At 48.0% G+C, this 20,472-nt stretch overlaps 1 protein-coding gene across 1 annotated transcript in view; it reads left to right on the forward strand.

Annotated features, from left to right (window-relative positions):
- The first annotated feature begins 1,749 nt into the window (after positions 1-1,749).
- Positions 1,750-20,472, forward strand: part of YWHAQ (tyrosine 3-monooxygenase/tryptophan 5-monooxygenase activation protein theta) — a 31,937-nt gene continuing 13,214 nt past the window's right edge. Inside the window, exons 1-2 of the mRNA XM_054569798.1 lie at positions 1,750-1,841; positions 2,241-2,596. Of these exons, the coding sequence (XP_054425773.1) occupies positions 2,303-2,596 (294 nt within the window). The 5' untranslated portion in view covers positions 1,750-1,841; positions 2,241-2,302. The remainder of the gene's footprint in view (positions 1,842-2,240; positions 2,597-20,472) is intronic.

Here is a 20,472-nt window from a genome sequence, read left to right on the forward strand (position 1 = left end):
CTCCACTCGTTTCTCCCCGGCCTGAGCTGTCTCTAATTCTGGTAAGCTCAAAATTCATTGGTCATACAGAAAGCATTTTATCTGACCTTCCACATGCAAATTCTTTCCAATGGGATTTCTTGGTGTCCAGCTCCACCCCAGCCCACATGGCCATAAACACTCGTGTGTCTGCGGCCCGGCCCCAGGGAGTCCAGAAATAACAGTGGGGCCCTCCATTAGAATGCTAGGGCATAGTAAGGCATTTCTGCAGTAACACACAGGCCCTTTCCAGCCCAGGCCTCTCCTGTCCCTCAAAGCACAAAGCAACCTTTACAAGACAGGACAGGGAGGGGCAGCCAGGAGGGACTGTGGGTTTCTGGAAAGTCAGCACGTCTTGCTATCTGTCTGCACTCCCGGGTCTTCCGTGCTGGAGGCTCCAGGCCTGCTGGGCTCTCCGCTGAGAATCTGGCGTTCTTTACTGGCGTAGGCATCCTTGGCTTTCAGAGATCCGTTCTCCCTGGGATGTGCTGGAACTGGAATAATAGCGGTGTGAGCCCAGATGGAGATTTTCACCTTACGGTGACCCAGACGCCACTTTCCAGACACCCCGGACAGCCACCTTCCTTGGAGTAAGGCTCTGGGGAAGCGTCAGGAGAGAAGCGAGCGGCTGGAGGGGAGCATCTGGGTCAGAGAGAAAGGAAAGTGCTGGCAAAGACCCTTAGTAAAAGGTGCCGGGTGGTCTTTCTCTCTTGCGAAGGATGGTCCCTAGGAGACAGTCAGAAGTCAACATCGAGCAGGAGAAGTTGATCTTTTCAGTTGTCCTCTGGAAAATAATACCAGAAAATAAAACGTGTGTACACAAAGAGACAATGATGTGAGAAATTGTAGTGTGTTCATAGATGAATAATCTGGAAAGGCCAGAAAGAAGTATAAAAACAGTTGCTTTTCTTTTTTGTCCTTTCTCATTTTTGTCATTTTTTAATGTCAGTTCTCATTTTACAGAAAATCATGGTATCTGGCATTGCCAGAAAGACCTGCCTGGACTTTTTGGGGCATTTTACATGGGAATTTCAAGTATTAGGTGCCTGTCTGAAATCTTGAATTTATCATGTAAAAGCCACCCATAAGCCACTTTCTCCAGTAGCTCATTCTTCATTAATAGGGATGGGATTCTTTCTAATTCGCAGCCCCGATCGTAACGTCATTTAAGGCTGGGTTCAGTGTAGTGAGCTCCAAACCTTTGTCACGAATAGGAAGGTAAGAGGAAAGAAAGGCGCTTGTGCAACTCAACAGCCGGCTGTTGTCACCCTCGTAGCCCGGGCCTCGCCAGGCCCGAGTGCAGCCGCAGCTGCATTAGTGCAAAGATGCGATGTACCATCTGCACCAATGCTGCGGCAGGAGCCGCGGCCATCGCAGCGAAGTCGTGCGAGCCTCGGGTTCCCGGGCCGCACCCACCCGGGCCCGGGATGGCGGGGAGGATGAGGGGAGTCGGTAACAGAATCGCAATGGCAACAGTGACGTCCTTTTACCCTGGATCTAATTGGAGGAAACCCCGTGGCCAAAGCCGCAGCCTGCCGGCCAACCGAACTTGCCCAAGCCGACCCACCCTCCTAGCCTCCGCTTCCCCGCCCGCCCCGCCCCCTTTGCCCCCTTCCGCGCGCTCAGGCCTCATTGGCCACTGGCGCTGCGGGAGGCGGGATGTTCAGGGGCACCTCGGCGTGTCATTGGGTGGTGGGAGCGGGGGCCGCCTCCTGGCGTCCCGCCCCTCGGCTCCGGGGTAGGCTGAGACGGGAGGGTCCTCGGCTAAAGCCCAAAGCGGATCAAAGTGGTGGTACTCGCGCCGCGGCCGCGGAGACGTGAAGGTGAGCTCCAGGGTCGTCCCTGGCCCTCCTCGGGCCTGGCCGGACCCCAGAGGGGCGCGAGGCTGGCCCCAGGCAGCTACCGGCCTCGACGCCGCTCTCCTTAGGGACGGCTCCGGCGGGAAGGAGCGGGCCAACGGCCGCTTCCATGTTGGGCCGGGCCGGGCGGGCGCGGGAGCGGCCGTTCCTCCTCCTCTTCCTCCCGTCTCGGGTCGCCTCCGCCTGAACCCCTCGGCGTCCCGGGCGCCCGCGGGGAGCGTGGGCGGGGGAGGGAAATTCAACCGGGGCGCGCGTGCGGGGACAGACAAAAGGGGCGGCGGCGGCGGGCGGCCGGGGCGGCGGGCGCATTGTCTGACGGCGCCGCCCCGCCTCTCTGCCCGCGCCCGCCGCCGCCGCCCGCAGCCGGAGCTTCGCACGCCTCCTCCGATCCGCTCGGTGCTCGCCCTCGCTGCTCTCCCGTCCCCATGGAGAAGACAGAGCTGATCCAGAAGGCGAAGCTGGCCGAGCAGGCCGAGCGCTACGACGACATGGCCACCTGCATGAAGGCCGTGACGGAGCAGGGCGCCGAGCTGTCCAACGAGGAGCGCAACCTGCTCTCGGTGGCCTACAAGAACGTGGTCGGGGGCCGCCGGTCCGCCTGGAGGGTCATCTCGAGCATCGAGCAGAAAACCGACACCTCGGACAAGAAGTTGCAGCTGATCAAGGACTACCGGGAGAAAGTGGAGTCGGAGCTGCGGTCCATCTGCACCACGGTGCTGGTGAGTCCGCGGGAGCCGGGGGCCGCGCCGGGCGCCGGGGCTCCCTGGGTGTGAGGGCTGCCCCCCGAGAGTGCCCGCGGGACGGGAAGACACACGGGCTGGGGCCGGCCGGCCGGCGGACAGGGTTGGAGGAGGGAGCCTTGACCTCCTTCGCGTGCTCCTCCGCTGGAGACTCAGAAGGCGCTTTTCCAGGGCGAGGAGGTCTCTTCCCAGGTTGCTGCCGCGCAGTGTAACTTGGAAACACCCGAATCCGTTCCAGGGCTCCAGGCTTCGGTTCCATGGGACACGATGTATGTATTAGGTTTCCCTCCCAAACTGGAGGGATGGGGATTTACTTTGAGAATCTGAACAGACGCTTCACTTTTCAAGTAAGGGGATCTGTTGAGCCTTTTCCTCTGTGAAAAAGGAGGGAGGGGGAAAGTTGGGTGAATGTGAAAAAGGCATAACCAAATCTAAAGAACAGACTATCCGGGTGAATTCCAGGGCGTAATGAAGCACCAACGCGCACGGGACTGAAGTCCTCGCCGCTGTGGGGTCCGTGTGGGTTCGTGTGGGGTCGCGGGGCTGCTCCCCAGGTTTCAACTGTCCAGACCTGAGGCTGGCGGCTCCTGAGTGGAGTAGGGGCCCCGCTGATTCACCCTTCCAGTGAGAGACACGTTTTTAGCTTTGTCATTGCGTGGGGTTTTGATCAAAGTGCTTAATATAAATGTCAGCATACTATACTAGAGTGTGTGGAAGTGTCTCAAGGCTGGGGAGTCCTTTCTACCAATACAGCGTGAACTGTGTATGCAGTTGCCTTTCTGCAAGTGCCCCTTTGGCGGAAGGTCTGCTGGTTTCTGAGGTGTTCGTTCCTCCTCGTCGTTTATGTAGTGGACCTGAAAGGGCGAGCATGCTGCATGGGCGGTTTCCCGGAGGGAAGAGAGAGGGAACTGCTGCTTTTTTCTCCAGTCCTCTCTTCCTTGTCCCATCAGACTGGTGAGGCAGGAGATTTTGTTGTTGTCGTCGTTTTTGAAACTTCTTTAACTTTTCCAGTACAATAAATACTGTGGGCTCTGAACAGAACCATGGCTGGTGGAGGGAGCAGGTAAAGGAGCAGGAAAAGCCATGCAGAGTGTGCACTAGCTACAGAAAACTTTATTAAGAGATAATTTGCTTTCGTTATAAACATTGATATCTTAGCCCCCATGTCCTGCCTGGCATAGAGGATGCACTTAGAAAAGCTTTGTGAACTGAATTGCTTGCGTTCAAGAATTAGAGCAACTTCAAAGTCATGATAGACTTCAGTAGCAATGGCGATGCCGGCCGAGAGCTGGAGTCTTATCTGGGAGAGTCCGAGATTTCCATGTGGCGGTGAGAAGCTCTTCGGGGTCCTGTAGGGGAGTTCGCACAGCCCAGTTCAATCTCTTTCTGTTCAGTGTTTACTTTGCAGTTTGGTCCTTAACCCTGCAGTAATTCCCAGTTACCACAGAATTTTCCCTGTTCTCTAGCAAGTTAACGCTGAGCCAAAGGAATATTTGTGTTAACCTGTGGCTCTTGTAAATTTTAGTTTTTATGGTGGTATAAGTGGAGGAGAGTTTTGTTTAATGGCTGAGTTACTTGAAGGCGAGACCAGGTGGATTAGAGTAGACCTTTCATAGAAATTATTTAAGTATGAGAGGACCCTTGTCATTAGGACACTTTTTTTTTTTATGCCAAGTGAAACAAGAGAGTTTGACTTGATTAATTTGAGGCATAAATAAGTTATTTTTTTTACTGGTAAAATGGCTTGAGTCTAATTGTGACTTGATGTCCAATCTATTAAAAAAAAAAAGAAATCTTAGGGCCCTGGCTGGTGTGGCTCAGTTGGTCGGAACGTTGTCCCGTAACCAAAAGATGTGGGTTTGATTCCTGGTCAGGATGTGTACTTAGGTTGTGGGTTCAATCCCTGGTCTGGGTGCGTCCAGGGTGCAAACAATCCATGTTTCTCCCTCTCCCTTCTTTTTTCTCTAAAAGCAATAAAAAAGGTGTCCTCAGGTGAGGATAAAAAAAATCCTAGGAAAGGCCATCTTCAGTCTGGCAACCGTATGTGAGAGTTTAGAATGTGCAAGGCACTGTGCTAGTAAGCAGTATGAGTAAGAACAAAGCTAAGGACCACATGGGAGAAATGCACAAACTGTGAGAAATACACAAATAGTACATCATTCCCATAAAATGGGTTTGAACAAGCTCTGTGTAGTTTTAAGGAAGCACACCTCAGGAAAGGCTTCCCAACGAGTGGTTTTTGGAGTGAACGTTGGGGGAGGAGGCTGGGAGGGCGGGGGTCCATAGTCCAGGCGGAAGGGTTGCAACGGAGGGACCTTGTTCAGGGGAGAAGGTTTCTGTGGGACTGGGGCAGAGTGTGGGCAGAGCTGTTGCAGGAGAAAAGCCTGGAAGAGAAGAGAAGAGCTAAGGAAGAGCGTCACGGGGGTTTCCTCCTCTGGTCGACGGTGGGGAGACACTGGAGGTTTTTGAGTGATGTGCATGGGCGGCACCCAGAATTCATGGAAAGGGGCCTAGCAAAGTGGCGAAGAGAGGAGTGAAACCCGCAGTTTCTGAACGTGAATGCTGCAGGGAGGCTTGCTTTCTCCCTTTGGTGAACAGGAAGGAGAATCTGGTGTGGAGGAAGTAGGTGATACCGGTTATTTATAGGAGGTGAGTAAAAGAAACGTGGAGATCGGTGAACTTTTGGTCCTGAATAGGCGTGATCTCAGCCTCTTCTTCCCCTTTCCTGGAGTGATTGGGGGTGGAATTGTTTGAACTGTTTACTCAGAATGAACGTGGTGGACAGCTTTGATAAGGATTGTACTGAGAGAGGCAACTGAATTACAAGGGCAGGAAAAAAGGGTAAAAATCCAAATGAGTCATCTGAAGAGCAAAAAGACTAAAAGGGCCGAAGCAGTCCAATTGTTCGTAGAGTCTGAGAGATATTAGAGGAGATTTTACCAAGTTCTCTGTCTCCCAGTGTCATTGGTGAAACCACAGAGTTGAGCTAAAGTTTCTGGGTCTCTCCCAATTCTGATTTCCTGGTCCTGGCCATTCTGTCTCTGCTCTGACTTCTTCCCAACTCTGAAAGGAGTGTTTTGGGTTATTTTTAAGATTTTATTTATTTTTAGAGGGAGGGGAGGAAGGGAGAAAGAGAGGGAGAAAAACATTGATGTGAGAGAAACATCAACTGATTGCCTCTCGTACGCCCCCTACTGGGAACCTGGGCACCAACCTGGACATGTGCCCTGACTGGGAATCCAACCAGTGACCCTTCGGTTCGCCAGCCGGCACTCAGTCCACTGAGCCACACCAGCCAGGGCTGATATTTTATTTTTGATAGTTAATAAATCTTAATAATTTTATTGATGTAATGGAAAAATTATGGGCTCTGGAGTCAAGACAGTTTTTGAATCATTGCTCTATAACCTTATGGGTTTGTGACTGTGGATGAGTTTCTTGATCTCTTCCGTTTTTATTTATTGATTTTAGAGAGGAAAGGAGAAAAAGGCTGATTGTTGTTCCACTTGTTTATGCATCATTGGTTGATTCTTGTATGTGCCCTGACCAGGGATTGAACCTGCAAGCTTGGTGTATCGGTACGATGCTCTAACCACCTGAGCTACCTGGCCAGAGCAAGTGTCTCGATCTCTTATGCTTCTGTTTCTTCATCTACAAATTGGTGACAATAGTGCCTGCTTTTATAGGCTTGTAATTAAAATAACAACTGGCATTTATTGAGCATTTACTATGCACTAAACACTATTTTCAGCACTTCTGTATACTCATTTTGTTCCTATAAGTTAGATTGATAGTACTATTTCCATTTAAAAGTTGAGGGGACTAGGGTGTAAGGAAATTAAGTAACTTGGTCAACACTCCAAAACCTGGTGAGTGGTATAGCAAGGATTTGGACCCAGCCATTTTCGCTCCAAATGAAGGGAAACCATTTGTCCCTAAGTACCTGGCGGCTGACTGAAGAGCACAGTGTGAGTCTCTTTTTTGAGGCATCTGTACCGTTTAAGATGTATATAACATTATGTTTGTAAGTTAAGGGGGAGGGAGGGTAGCTCTGGTGGACAAAACTGCCAAAATCTATAATTTTGAAGCCCTCCTTATATACAGGATATTGCAGTAAAATTTTAAAACTCCTTGACTTTGGGGTTTTTTCCTTTAGATTGTAAGCTCCCTGAAGCCAAGAGCTGTTTTTTGTTTTGTACCTTTTTTTTTTTTTTTTTTGGAGAATGAAATGGAAGGGGATATTGTCCATACAGGCATATAAGTGTAAGGCCGCATCGGTGGTTCCCAACAAGGGTGAACTTACCCCAGGAGACGTGGGCCGGGCCGCAGGAGACGGCAAGCGAGCGACTGCAGGCGGTGGCCAAGGCCTGAGTGCTGCCGAGTGTCGCATGCCACGTAGGGGGATCCCCCACAGCAGAGAATTGACCTCGAATGTCAGTGTGCCCAGCTGAGAAACTCTGGGTCAGGTCATAAGTAAAATGAAAGTAGTAAGTTGTACTGAACTGTCAGTCATGCCTGCCCTTTGGGTTCTTAACAACATGTTGGCATCTTGTCAGAACACTTTGTCTAGACTTTTTATATCCTTGTCGCTATCGTGTATGTGCTCTATCACCCTATGGTTCACCTTTATTTTCAAAGCTGCCTCCAAAGCGCTGAGCTTTGCTCTTTTAAAAACTTGGCACAGAGAAAAAAGGTTCAACTGGAAGTGTAGGGAAACCTATTTGGAAGACGGTGTTAACGTGGGTGAAGAGCACCGAGTCCCCTCTCCTTCCTGTCATTTGTAGTCTGGCATCTGTGGTTCCCGACTTTTAACCCTGCAGTGTGTGTTTATTTGGATGTTGCATAATTATACTGAAATGTTCCTTTAGGTAGTAAGCAATTTTTGTCCATTGTAGACAACATTGCTTTATGGTATGATTTTCTTAGGTTAAGTTCTTGGAAGTAAAATTTCCAAAACAAAAGATGTGCTCCGCCCAACCCCACCCCCATGGCCCTCTGAAAAGACTGTGTGTGTGCACTTAAGGGGCCATGAGCAGCTGTTTTTTGGGAATGACCTTACGCTCTCCCGTACAGGCAGGTGGGGAATGACAAAAACCTAGTGACTGGAAGCGTTGAAATTTTACCTCCTTGGGGCCAAGTGGTGGACGTAACCAGGATTACCTTTTTCCTCAAAAGGGGCTAGTTACAGGCTTTCTTTCTTTCTTTCTTTCTTTCTTTCTTTCTTTCTTTCTTTCTTTCTTTCTTTCTTCCTTCCTTCCTTCCTCCTCCTCCTTCCCCCCCTCCCTCCCCCCTCCCCCCCCCCCCCCCCCTCCTTCCTTCCTTCCTTCCTTCCTCGTATACAGTTTCATTTATAAACTACCATAGCATATGATTAGTTAATTCAGTGTGCTTGGTAGTTGGGAGATCTACTGATCATACTGATGTTCCTTTATGACATTTCTCAGTATCAGTTTTTATATTTGACACTTTTTTTCACAGTAAGAAAGGAAAATGTCTTTTTTTAATAATTTATTTTTATTTTTAAAAAAGATTTTAATTTTAGAGAGAGAGGAAGGGAAGGAGAAAGGGAGAGAAACATCAATGTGTGGTTGCCTCTCGGACGCCCCCTACTGGGGACCTGGCCTGCAACCCAGGCACATGCCCTGGATGGGGATGGAACCCAGCGTACCCTTCGGTTCACAGGCGGACACTCAATCCACTGAGCCACACGAGGCAGGGTGGAAAATATATTTTTTTTCTTTTTAGATTTTATTTATTTATGGACGGGGAGGGAGGGAGAAGAAAAGGGAGAAAAACATCAATTGGTCACCTCTTGCATACCCCCAGCTGGGTACCTGGCTTGCAACCCAGGCAAATGCCCTGACCAGGAATCGAACCAGCAACCTTTGGGTTTTGCAGGGTGATGCCCAAACCACTGAGCCACACCAATCAGGGCAGGAAAATATCTTTGTATCATTGGCTTGCTACATACAAGTATGGTAGAGAGGCATCATTTATAAGATGTGAATGGAAGAAAAATTATAGTTCATTCATTGCTACTTTGATTAAACTCCTAATCTATAGGTAAATTAGCAGTGAAGATTTCTGGAATATTTTGTGATATTTTGACCAGATTTGAAAATATTTGCATAGTGCTGTGTTTAAAGACAAAATGATGGTGATGACATCCGCTGCTTCAGAGTGTAGATGAAGTGAGAGCATCTGTGAGTTAATATTGTTGGAGCTGGTTTTAATGGTAGTTCATTTTACTATTCTTTTATGTGTGTTTGAAATTTTCCATAATTAAAAGGTTATCTTTCCCCTTAGAAATTCCACATCTATGTAGTTACACAAGAGGAATGACAATGTAGGTCCAGAAAAAGATCAGTGCTAGAATGTACGTAGCAGTTTTGTTCTAAGAGCAGAAAACTTGAAACAACCCATTAATAAGAAAGTGAATAAACAGACTGTGGTACATTCATAGAAATGGGGCACTACTCAGCAACCAGAAGGGATGGACGACTGATATGCATGAGAACATAAATGCATTTCCAAAACATGCCATGTGAAACAAGCTTTACATGCACATAGAGTGATTCAATTTATGTGAAATTCTGGAACAAGTTAAGGTAGTTCGTGGGTGAAAAATTAGAAGAGCTGGGGCCACTGTGGGAACGGAAGCAGGGATTGACAGGGAAGGGGTGGGGGGGCGGGGCTTTCTGTAGTGATTGTGATGCTCTTTGTGTTGATGTGGGTTTGAGTTACGCAGGTGTATGTGCATCTGTCCAAACTCTGTAAGTATGCATCTCACATTTGTGCGTTTCATTGTATGTAAATTTGGCTTCAAAAGAAAGAAAACTAATTAGTGATTGATACGCATGTACTTATGTTTTGAGTGTATATAAAAACAAAGAAATTGGTGGATATGTGATAATGCCAGCATGGCAAAATGTTAATGGTAGGATCTGGGTGGGGGTATGTGCGTGTTCACTGTAATCGTTGCCCGCCACGCGTTAGGGGAACACTGCTCCGTGTTGCTGCAGTTGGAGGCCTTTAATGCCTGTAGCAGGAAGAATCATGAAACTTGTGTCTTCGTGACCTCAAGACAGGAGAATGTATAGAAGGGTAGCGCTGCCCACGTAGAGACAAGATTGACAGACTGGCACCGTAGCTTTTGATTTTATTTGGCGGTGAATGCTGATTAGGTTGATGGAGTTACAGGGTCCAGTGGAAAACCTTGTAATGGACAATACGCTCAGGCAGTGGTTCTCACAGTTGTTGGTCTCAGGACCCCTTTGCAAATTCCAAATTTAAAAATACTGTGGTACCCGAAAGCCTTTACATTATTAGAAACTAAGAATTTTGTAATCTATTTTGAAAAATTACTAATGCATATAGAATAATAAACCTGTTGGAAGGTAACAATGTGGTTTTTAAAAATGTGCCAAAAGAAGAGTCGCCAGTTCGATTCCCAGTCAGGGCACATGTCCGGGTTATGGGCCAGGTCCCCAGTTGGGGGCGCGTGAGAGGCAACCACACATCATGTTCCTTTCCTCTTTTCTCCCTCCCTTCTTCTCTCTCTAGAAATAGATAAATAAAATCTTTAAAAAAAATAAAATAAAATTGTGATAGAAGACACCGAAGGTGAAGGTTGCGTTGTAAGCACACAGTGCTGTGGCACCGAGCACGTTCTCAGTGCTGTGCCACGGTCACCGCCAGCCAGCGAAGGGCCTTTCTCCTTCCCCCGCTGAAACCCTGTGTCCTTCAAACACCAACCCCCGCACTTCCCTCCTGGCACCCGCAGTTATACTTACTGCCTCGGAATGTGACCATTAGATGCCTTGTATAAATGGAATAAGAACATTTTTTTAAATTGATTTTGGGTAGAGAAACATCGATTTGTTGGGCTACTTATTTATGCACTCGTTGGTTGATTCTTGTACAGGGTCGGGCAAAAGTAGGTTTACAGTTTTTGGTAAGGAAAATAGTGCAATAGTAAATAATGATACAAGAATAAACTATTTTATGTACTCAGAGCTGTAAACCTGCTTCAGGGGCCGCCCCTCCACCCCCCGTATGTGCCCTGACTGCGCATCAAACTCTGCAGCCTTGGCACATGGGGACTATACTCTAACCAACTGAGCTTCCCGTCCAGGGCTTAATAACATTTAAAATTAAAATTAAAAAAAATTTAAACAAAATTGAAATTGGATAGTGGTATTGCTTTACATTTCATCTGTTGAGGTATCACGTCTCTGTAGCTTCTGGGAAACTGTTTAGGAGAGAATGACAATGAAAAAGCAAATAGCACCATAATATTGTGAAAATGGTGTGACTTTGTGCCCCAGTCAGGCACCACAAAGGGGTGGGGGCGGCCCCTGGAAGGCCCAGGCCGTGCTCTGACAGCTGCCGCCCTCCCGAGGGGAGTCCTGCCTGGAGGCTTGCTCGCTCTGCGGCGGGTGGGGGAGCAGCTCCTGGGTCGCTGGCCTTATGCGGTGATGGTGACGCTGAGACCTGAGAACCCTCCCCTCCCTTCTCATTGCCCTGTCCCTTCAGCTCCCGAAGTGTTCGAGGAATGTAGGTTTGGAGACCAGAAAACAGACTTGAGAGTAAAGAATAAAGTTGATTTTAGACAGCGGGTAGTAAAGAGTCCCTGTTAATTCCTGAACCACGACAGAAGTTGGTGTGTTGGAATGGCTTCTGCTTCCTTATGCTGAGAGTGGCGACGCCAGGTCGACATGCTGTCTCTTCACTCCCCTGGGCCCAGCCTGAACCCTCGCAGAGGTGGCACGCGTGAAATAAGTAGACACGGATCTTTTGGAGCTGTTGGCACTGGGGTTTGCAAGTCCCATAGCTTTCCGGGAGCCACCTCAGTGAGACCTGTCTTTCACTTAGATCTTGACTCTGCGTGCACATTGTCTCCGTCCAGATGAGCAGCACTCCTTGATTTATTTGTCACCTGGGCGGTTCGCACCAGCTGGATTTGGCTGTGCGTACTACGTACGTATTGTTACTAATGCCCCTCGTTCGCTAGTGTTGACTCTGAACGTCCTTTCCTCTGGATGTCTGCCGCAGGCTTTACTTGGAGAAGTGGAGGGACGTGGTGCAGGTGGCGAGCCTGTGGCTCCGAGGGGCCTCTGTAAATTGAATGTCAGTGCTTTCTTAGAGGACAGCCTTAGATTGCTGTTTGTTTCCGGGGGGCATTGTGGGAAATAAGCGAGAAGGGGTGCAGACGTGTGCTAACACCAGAACGGGGCTGATTGCCGGGTCAGACTCTCCGCTACCCAAGTGACCGGTGTTGCTCATCTAGAGTGAGCGCTGCCGTTTCCCCTCTTGTGTTGCTCATCGTAGCACAGACATGGCTGAACACAGCTCAGAAAAGGTTTGCTCTTTGAAAAAAGTGCGGTTTTAGACCCCTGCAGCAGGACGTGTGTGGGCGGTGTCCCGGCTGTCCAGCCCAGTGCTGTTTTGCCAGCTACTGGGCAGTGAGTGTCCTCTTTGGGCCCTAGTGCTTGTGTTCCCTTCTCAGGATCCTGAGGGCCCAGTGCGGTGGCAGAAAGGTGGCAGTGCAGGGTCATGCACCCTCCAGTCAGAAAATCCGCTGGATTATTTGGAGCCTGAGCGCAGAGAGCAGGTAGTTGGCTCTTGGTGATGTGGGAAAGTTAGATTTTGGAAGTACTAAATATTCCAGTAACACTTTCGCTTTATGCAAGTTAATTTTTATGTAATTTAGCTTATACTATATTTATAAAACTATTTAAATATCCAGGGACTGACATTTGAAATAGGAAATGGTATCCATTGATTTGACGTCATCAAACTACAGTAGTACCCGCATCCACAGGGGATATGTTCCAAGACCTCCAGTGGACGCCTGAAATCGTGGGTGGCACCTCGCCCTTTGTCTGCTGTGTTTGTCCTACACATACACCTTTTCACTTCCTGGAAGCCCTTCACGGCCTCTCTCTGGCATATCCAGATGGCCAGCGCCGCTGCCCCTGTGCTTTCGGGCCATGACTGAGTGCAGCAAGAGCGGCCCAACACAGGCCCCGCAGTCGCAGGACAGGCAGCCTGATGGCCGAGACGGCCGCTCACGGGCTGGCAGGCAGGGAGCTTATCAGGGTGGAGAAGCGGGCACGGGGGCGGTTGGGGTGACCGACACCCTGGGCAGGACAGAGTGATATGGCACGAGATGTCACTGCAGCACTCAAAGGAGCCTGCCGTTTAAAACTTACGAGTTCTGTTTCTGCAGTTTTGCGTGTAATAGCTTTGGACTGCAGTTGGCTGTGGGGAGCTGAAACCAAGGGAAGCGAAACTGTAGATAAGGGGGTGCTGTCGTACCCATGGTCCCACAGACATTTTTATTTCCTCTCCTTTCCCACACCTGCCAAGATATTTAAAGTTTTTGATTTTGATGAAGTCCAATTTTTTTCTTTAGATTGCTTGTGCTCTCATTGAAGAGTCTAAAGAACCATTGCCTGATTCAAGGTCTTGAAAATTGACCCTTATGCTTTCAGTGGAGTTTTATTGTCTTAGCTCTTAGATTATGGTTTTTGGTTCATTCTGAGTTAATTTTTACATATGGTGTGAGGAAGAGGTCTGGCCCTAATTCTTTTCATGTGGCTATCCACTCATCCCAGATAAAAAGTATTCTTGATCTGAAATTCACCACTTACGGAGAAAATAATCCAAAGTGATTTGGCATAGAAGTTCACTTACGGCCCTGGCCGGGTCGCTTAGTTGGTCAGGTGTTGTCCTGTGCACCAGAGGTTGCAGGTTCGGTCATCCATCAGGGCGTGTACAGGTGGAGTCACCTAACTGATTGAATCCCCCCCCCCTTTCCTCTCTTTAAAATCAATAAATATATATCCTCGGTGAGGATTACAAAAAAAAATCCAGTTAAGGAACACTTGTGATTACCCCATTCTTTGCGCTTCAGCCAGATGGTTCACTCAGACCCTCCCGTATTTTGCTCCCATCCCACTTCTCACTGCTTTCTCATCTGTAAAGCCTTCCATCTCCCTTGTCTAAATGTTGAAATCACACCTATCCTACAAGATACAATTTAGGTGTCACCGCACTCACTTCATAGTCAGTCACAAATTACAGCTTATTACTACACTCCGATCCGTTTCCTTGCACAGTGTAATGTGCAGCTATGGGTCGATGAGACGTGTGTACCTGTAAGGCAACCGACGCAGGCTGATTTGCTCAGTGACTCTGCCGGTCAGCTGGGAGCGTGAATCCAGCTGTTCAGGAAGAGCGCGCTCGCGGCGCCCACTGCCTCTTGCTGTGGAGCCGCCTTCTGTAGGCCCAGCCTTCCAAGGCCATTCTTCTCTGTGAGTCCTGTCCTGTGTGGGGGTGGGCAGAGTTGGGCCTTGCTCTTCCCCTAGAGCGGTTCACTTTGTCCTTTAAAAGACATAGGGGAGGAGATGATGATGCTTTTTAAGATTTTACAGCCGCCCTGGCCGGGCAGGGTAGCGCGGTTGGCTAGAGCGGTGCCCACATACGCCAGGTTGCAGGTACCACCCCTGACCAGGGCATGTGCAAGAAGCAACCAGTGAATGCATCAGTGAGTAGAAGAGCAAATCGATGATGCTTGTTTCTCTCTTTCTGTCTTCCTATCAAATCAGTAAGTAAAATTTTAAAAAAAACACAATCATTACCAGATTAGATGGAGTCCAAGTTCCGTAGTGGGACTTGGAGGCCTTCCGGCCTTTGTCTCAGCCCCTTTCTCATGGCTCTGTCTCTGCGCCCTCAGCCACCCGGGAGCACCTCGGGTTTTCTCCTGTGTTGCGTATTTTCTTAACCATTGCTCTAATTCCCTTCCCATAGAAGAATGTAGTATTTCCTTTCTCACCAAGTCTACTAATCAGACCCAGCTCTGCGCTGTCTGGAGTTTACCAGTGTCCTGAGTTCCTTTTGTGGTTGTCCCTAAAATCAAGTGTGCCCAATTTAGGTCTCTATTGTTGGTAAGCTGTTAAGCGTATGTAACAATGAAGACTTCGTTTTAATATTTTTCTTCTACGAACTATTAAGCAGTACTTTATTTTTCAAGGTTTTTTTTTTTTTTTTTTTTGTGCTGCACCCAGTAGCTCAGTTAAATGTTAGCAGTAACCCAGTAAGTTAAGTTGCAGTAATTTTCTTACCAGGCCTCTTAAGTCCTTTCTGACCCTGTCCTTTCCTTTGTTCCCTGTGACAGAGCTGGCTGACCAGAGGCTGGGCTAGAGGGCTCTGTGTAGCACAGCAGAGGTAAACGATGCGGCCTGGGTTGCCGCAGATGGAAGAGTCCTCTGTAAATAATCACCTCATTTCTATAATGTAGAAGTGGCTTAATTCAGTTTGTCATAGACTGATAAAAGACAAAGCTCATATGAAAGTACACTGATGTCTTGTTATTATAAGCTGTTATCTATTTTTACTAGAGTCTCTAGGGTATAGCAAAACTTGACCTATTTACTCAGCCAGCAAGGCAGTTGTGACCTATTTTAATTATTAGAACATTTTTTTTTTAATCAAGTATCAGAATGTCTGTTTAGTTGGATTCTTTATGACCAAACTGAGATTTGACTTACTGTTCTGGGTTTTCTTTTCCCTTAAAAAAAAATGATAAAAACTTGACCTTGGCCAGGTCGCTCAGTTGTGTGAAGTGTCGTCCCCCTACGCCAGGCTTGTGTTTTTGATCCCCAGTCAGGGCACAGAGGAGAATCAACCAATGAACGCGTGAATGATGAAGCAGCAGATGGCTGTTTCTCTCTCCCTCCCAGTTTTTTCTCTCTCTCTCTCTAAAATCAAAGAAGTAAATAGTTTTAAAAACTTGTTTTCCCACTAGCATTTGTCTCTTCCTTCACAAATCAGTGGCTCAAGACGTTTCTGGAGACTAGTTAAGTTCCAAGTTCTCTACGGGAAAGGAAGAATAGAGGTTGATATTTGCCTTGATTCTTTTGTTAGTACTGATGGGTCTGTGTTGCTAAATGATGGTGGTGTATGTGTACTTGTTTCTGATGCAGATTGACAGATTTAGAAAGTAGTATTAAGTGTCACGGTGGATGTATTAAAGTGTCCTTCCAAACCTGTGAATCTTGGCTGGAGGGTTGGGAATCTTTGAGCAGGTGGGTAACATTTCTGTATTGCCATTGTGGCTACCCGCTATTCAGTGGCTGAGATACGGGAATGCAGATGAAGGTCAGAGACGAAGGACTGAACTTTACCTTTGTTTCTCGTAACACCTGGAAACGGCTCAGCTGCCGGGGCGAAGTCCAGGACAGAGATCGCGAGTGTCTTCAGCATCGGTAGATCGCAGCTCATTCACGCTCCGTCACTTGTCCGAGGCTGCCGTTTGCGCTGTTCCGGGCCTTTCCCGCTGAGGTCGGGATGGCTGTAGCTGAGTTGAAAGACAGGATGAACGTTCTCATCCAAGAGCAGCTTTATTGTTTTGGAGTTCAAGTATGATTGTTTAGGGGAGGAGGCGGCGCACTGTGCTCACAACAGCGCTGTCCTAGCCCCTATAAAGCGCCCCTGGGCCATGGTTGATGCTGATAGCCATGCTGCACGTTGGTCCTCATTTTACCTCGGCCGAGGGATGGTGGTGGCTGGAGACCTTAGGGATCAGGAAGAAGAGTTGAGAACTATTTTGGGCAGGACGGACGCTAGACTAAGCTTTTTCTCTTTATGGAGAGCCTTGGGCGCTCTGCGCCTGTTTCCGCCCCTTCCCTGTTGTCCCATCATCCTCTGGTTTTTAGCTCCTTGTTTTCTTTCGCCACAAAAGTACTTAACCACTTGACTGAGTGGACTGCTCTGGCTTATTGTTACTTCCGCTGTAACTACAGTGGTTCATACCTTCTGTCCGAGGGACGTGTTTTAATTTCTGACCGTGATGACAGTTCATCGTGACACATGGATTCATATTAATTTCAGCTTATTAATTTGACAGATATTCCAGCCAGTGTTGGGTTTTAGGTCTTCTGTTACTTTTAGAATTATATCTGAAAAGTTCGAAGACTTTTTATAAAACATGGGTTTTAGTCTGTGTAAATCCTGATGTTAACTAACCCTTTCTCGCAGGAAGGCATGGTCACATTCACAAATGCTCCGAGTTGTATGAACTTTAATACCTGGAAACTGGAGGTGGGGAGGCCCTTTAATGCGTTCGGGGGTCCTTCGCCCTCAAGTCGAGATCAGGAAGACATGCGCGTGTGTGGGGCCACAGGGATCGCATGGCCGTGCGCGCTCAGAGGTGAGGGTTTGTCCCCCGGACCGTGGGGGCCTCCATCTGATTTGTTGGCCCACTGCGAGGGGAACTTAAAGAGCTGCAAACTGGGCAGAGAGGCATGGTCTGCCTGTGTGTATTGCTTGTGGGCAAATGAGCATCTAGAGGGTCGCTCTGTGTCACAGGCAGAGGCAGTGGTCTGACGGTCTTAGAGCCTCCGTGCAGGGAGACGTTCGGGGGCCTGCGAGCCCGCTTCTCCTCGTGGGGCCGGAGACGCTTGCAGCGCTTGCCTTTTCCCTACCCCCACCCCCAAGACCTGCTGTGCTCCCACCAGTAACCATCGTCTACCATCGGAAACGCTGTGCTTTGCTTCCTGGAGTGCCCCTTTAAGTACTCGGGGGAACCTTGTTGTCCTCCGTGCTCTGCTGCTGGCAAAGGAACAGTAATGACAGAAATGAGGTTGGGTGTCAGCCAGCCACGACGGTGCTTCCCCGCTCCCGCTTGGTGCGGTGCTGGGAAAGGGCTTTCTCCAGCCTCCCCCTGCGGCGCTGACGGCTAAGGGGCTGCTCTCTGCCACTCACCGTAGGTTGCAGGCTGGTCCTGGAGGGCCCGGGAGTGGCGGTGGGCTTTAGGGTTTTTCTTTGACAGGCCATTGGGATTTTTGAGCAGGGGATTAACATTCCTCGAATGGAATTTAAGGTTAATTGGCAACAGAGCATAAAATGGATTAGAGAAACAAGGACCCGAAAACCTGGTCGAATTACTTAAGTTGTTGGACTAGTCGAGGTGAAACGATACATTTAGCCAGGTAGTAGGAGTAGGAATGGGAAGTTAGATCAAAACACTGTGACCGGTAGACTCAGTGCGGGGTGACAGCGGTGCTGGTGGGAGGCGGGGGGGGGGAATGGGGGTGCGGGGGGAGTCACACGGCCCGCTGAGGGGCCTGGGCGGCGGGACCGCTGTCCAGTGTTGGCGGTAGGCAGCCTTTTCCTTCAGTGGCTTACGGATGAGAAGGTGGACGTGCGTGTTCCCACAGCCTCTGGGCTTACTGGTCTGAGTGGTTTTCCAAAGTCTTGGCGTGGAGAAAATGCCATCCAGGGCCGCGGGGGTGCTAAATGCGGGAGGCCAGGGGCGTGAGGCTAAGTTGGCACGGAGGGCTTCTCTGAAGGCAGGAAATTGAGTGGGGGCCAGGGGGGATCAAGAGTAGATTGTGTTAGGAAGGCAAAACTAATGTTTTTAAAATAAGTTTCCTACTTGATGGCCTGCTCAGCGGGGCAGGGCGGGGAGGGGTGTGTGTGAGCTCTAGGTCTGTCCTTGAGCAAGCGCGCGCGGGGCGGCGGGGCGGCGAGGCGGCAGGGCGGCAGGGCGTGGAGACTGAGGCTCCCAGGCCTCGCTGAGCAGTGTCCCTGCGCAGCGTCCGAGCAGCTCCTGGTGGCTCGCTGGTCTTCCGAGCACCCCGCGACGTCCGCGTCGTCATCGGTTCTGTTGTGCTGATGGATAAACAGGCACGGAGCTGTGAAAGTAGATTGCCCTGCTAGGTTTGGGGCAGCTTTGTGAGTCATTCTCATGTACACCGTTGGTTAACGTGTTGCCAACAGAATCGCACATGAACCTACATCTTGTCAGTTATCTGAAAATGGATAGTGGGCTATTGAGGTGTTTGAGATCCTTGATTGTTCTAATGAAAAATTTTCTCCTGGTAGCAGATTACCATAGTTGTCAAATTTTAGGAATAGTAGGTAGCCTTAAAGGCACTTACTTGATTAAAGAAAAAAATAACTGTCCTTAATTTTAGATAATCCTCTAAAAGGTTGGGGGGCAGGTACCCATTAAGAACCAAATCAATCCTTTGCACGTAACTAACACAAAAGAACTTGAAACAATCTCCTGTGAACACAGGGTGCTGTGCGTATTGTTATTCAGCATCTTGTAAGGATTCTCTGCTGCTAGTTCTGAGAGAGTGGAAACTTCACAGTTTATGACCAGGAGTTTTTCAGTTACTTGATATTTTAGTTGCTGTAATTATTCTAATTGGTGACTTCCTTTTTATTCCATTTCTTTTTCCTTCCCACTCTAAAGAGTTTCTTTCAGTAAAAGTCTGGAAACTTCTGTGTTTGTATGGAAATGTCTTTATTTTGTACCTGCCTTTATATGGTACTTTTAATTGGTTATTGAATTCTGATTGGGAGTTGTTTTTTCAGCACTTTGAAAATACTTGATTGATTTCTGATGAAAAAGCAGCTGTCAGTCATATTGTTTCTTCCTTTATAGGTAACATGTCATTTCTCTGGTACTTTTAAGAATTTTCTTCTCTTTGCTGTTCTGCACTTGTACCACAATGGTCTAGGTGTGAATGTGCTTTTATTTCATCTTCTTTGGGATTTAATGTGCTTTTATACTACAAAAATTACCACCTTTATACTATTACTGTGAGAGTCTCAGCCATTATCTCTGAATAACATCTCTTCCTCATTCTTTCGATTCTCCTCTGGAATTCCTATTGCATAATATCTTAGACGATGTATCTTAGACGTTTCTTTCTACCTCCATCTTTTGACTTACCCACGTTTTTTCTATCTTGTTAGTTTGTTGTGTTTCCAAGTCATTTTTAAAAATTTGCCTCTGTTTTACTACTTTTCTCCTCTGTTTTTTAAAATTATCAAAGCCCTTCTCCCTCTTCCCATACCTTCAAGCTGTCTTTTCGTAATTTGTTGTATTCTGGTCTTTTTTCTGGCTTCTGCTTCCTTTTTTTAAAAATCTCTGGTTATTTTAATAAAGAAATAACCAAAATTCAAATTTATACAAATATAAAGAGAATATTGTAACCACCTCCCCCACGGACCCATCACCCAGCCGTTATGGACTCTGTTCTTTTATACTCCGCCCCCTCCCTGAATACACACCCCGCCTTTGTTTTGAAGCCAGCCCTGCACATCATCTATTTAACCCATAAATATTAAAACATGTATATATCTGGAAAAGATTTTTTAGTCATTTTCAACATCTTTTATGTTTTATTACATATTGTTTTCATTTGTTAAGTTCTTGGGTTCTAACCATCTGTTGATACCTCATTATGGTAAATATGCCCCTTGAGTAGTTCTGTTGTTTTTAAAATACGAATGTAGCTTTTTTCTATGGAATTGTGTGTGCCTTGGATTGTGGAAGTGTCTTTACATAGTGGGTTTAAAAAAAATTATTGATTGATTTTAGAGACAGAGGAATGGGAGGAGAGAGAGAGAGAGACATCAATTTATTGTTTCACCCATCCATGTATTCATTGGCTGATGCTTGCATGTGCTTGACTGGGGATTGAACCTGCAACCTTGGTGTATCAGAATGACACTCTAACCAGCCAAGCTTCCTGGCCAGGGCTACATAGTGGTTTTGATTATTTGTTTCTGCAGGGCACAGTAAGCTTTGCCCGCCCTCCCCCCCCCCCCGCTTTTTAAGATTTTATTTATTTTTTGAGGGAGGGGACGGGATGGAGAAAGAGGGAGAGAAACATCAATGTGTGGTTGCCTCTCGCGTGCCCCCTACTGGGGACCTGGCCCACAACCCAGGCACGTGCCCTGACTGGGAATCAAACCAGTGACCCTTTGGTTTGCAGGCTGGCACTCAATCCACTGAGCCACACCAGCCAGGGCCCATTTTTAAACACATTTCA

The sequence above is a fragment of the Pteronotus mesoamericanus genome, unplaced genomic scaffold (genome assembly GCF_021234165.1).
Source record: "Pteronotus mesoamericanus isolate MK-2021 breed Mesoamerican mustached bat unplaced genomic scaffold, CSHL_Meso_final contig_101, whole genome shotgun sequence".
Taxonomy (NCBI): Eukaryota; Metazoa; Chordata; class Mammalia; order Chiroptera; family Mormoopidae; genus Pteronotus; species Pteronotus mesoamericanus.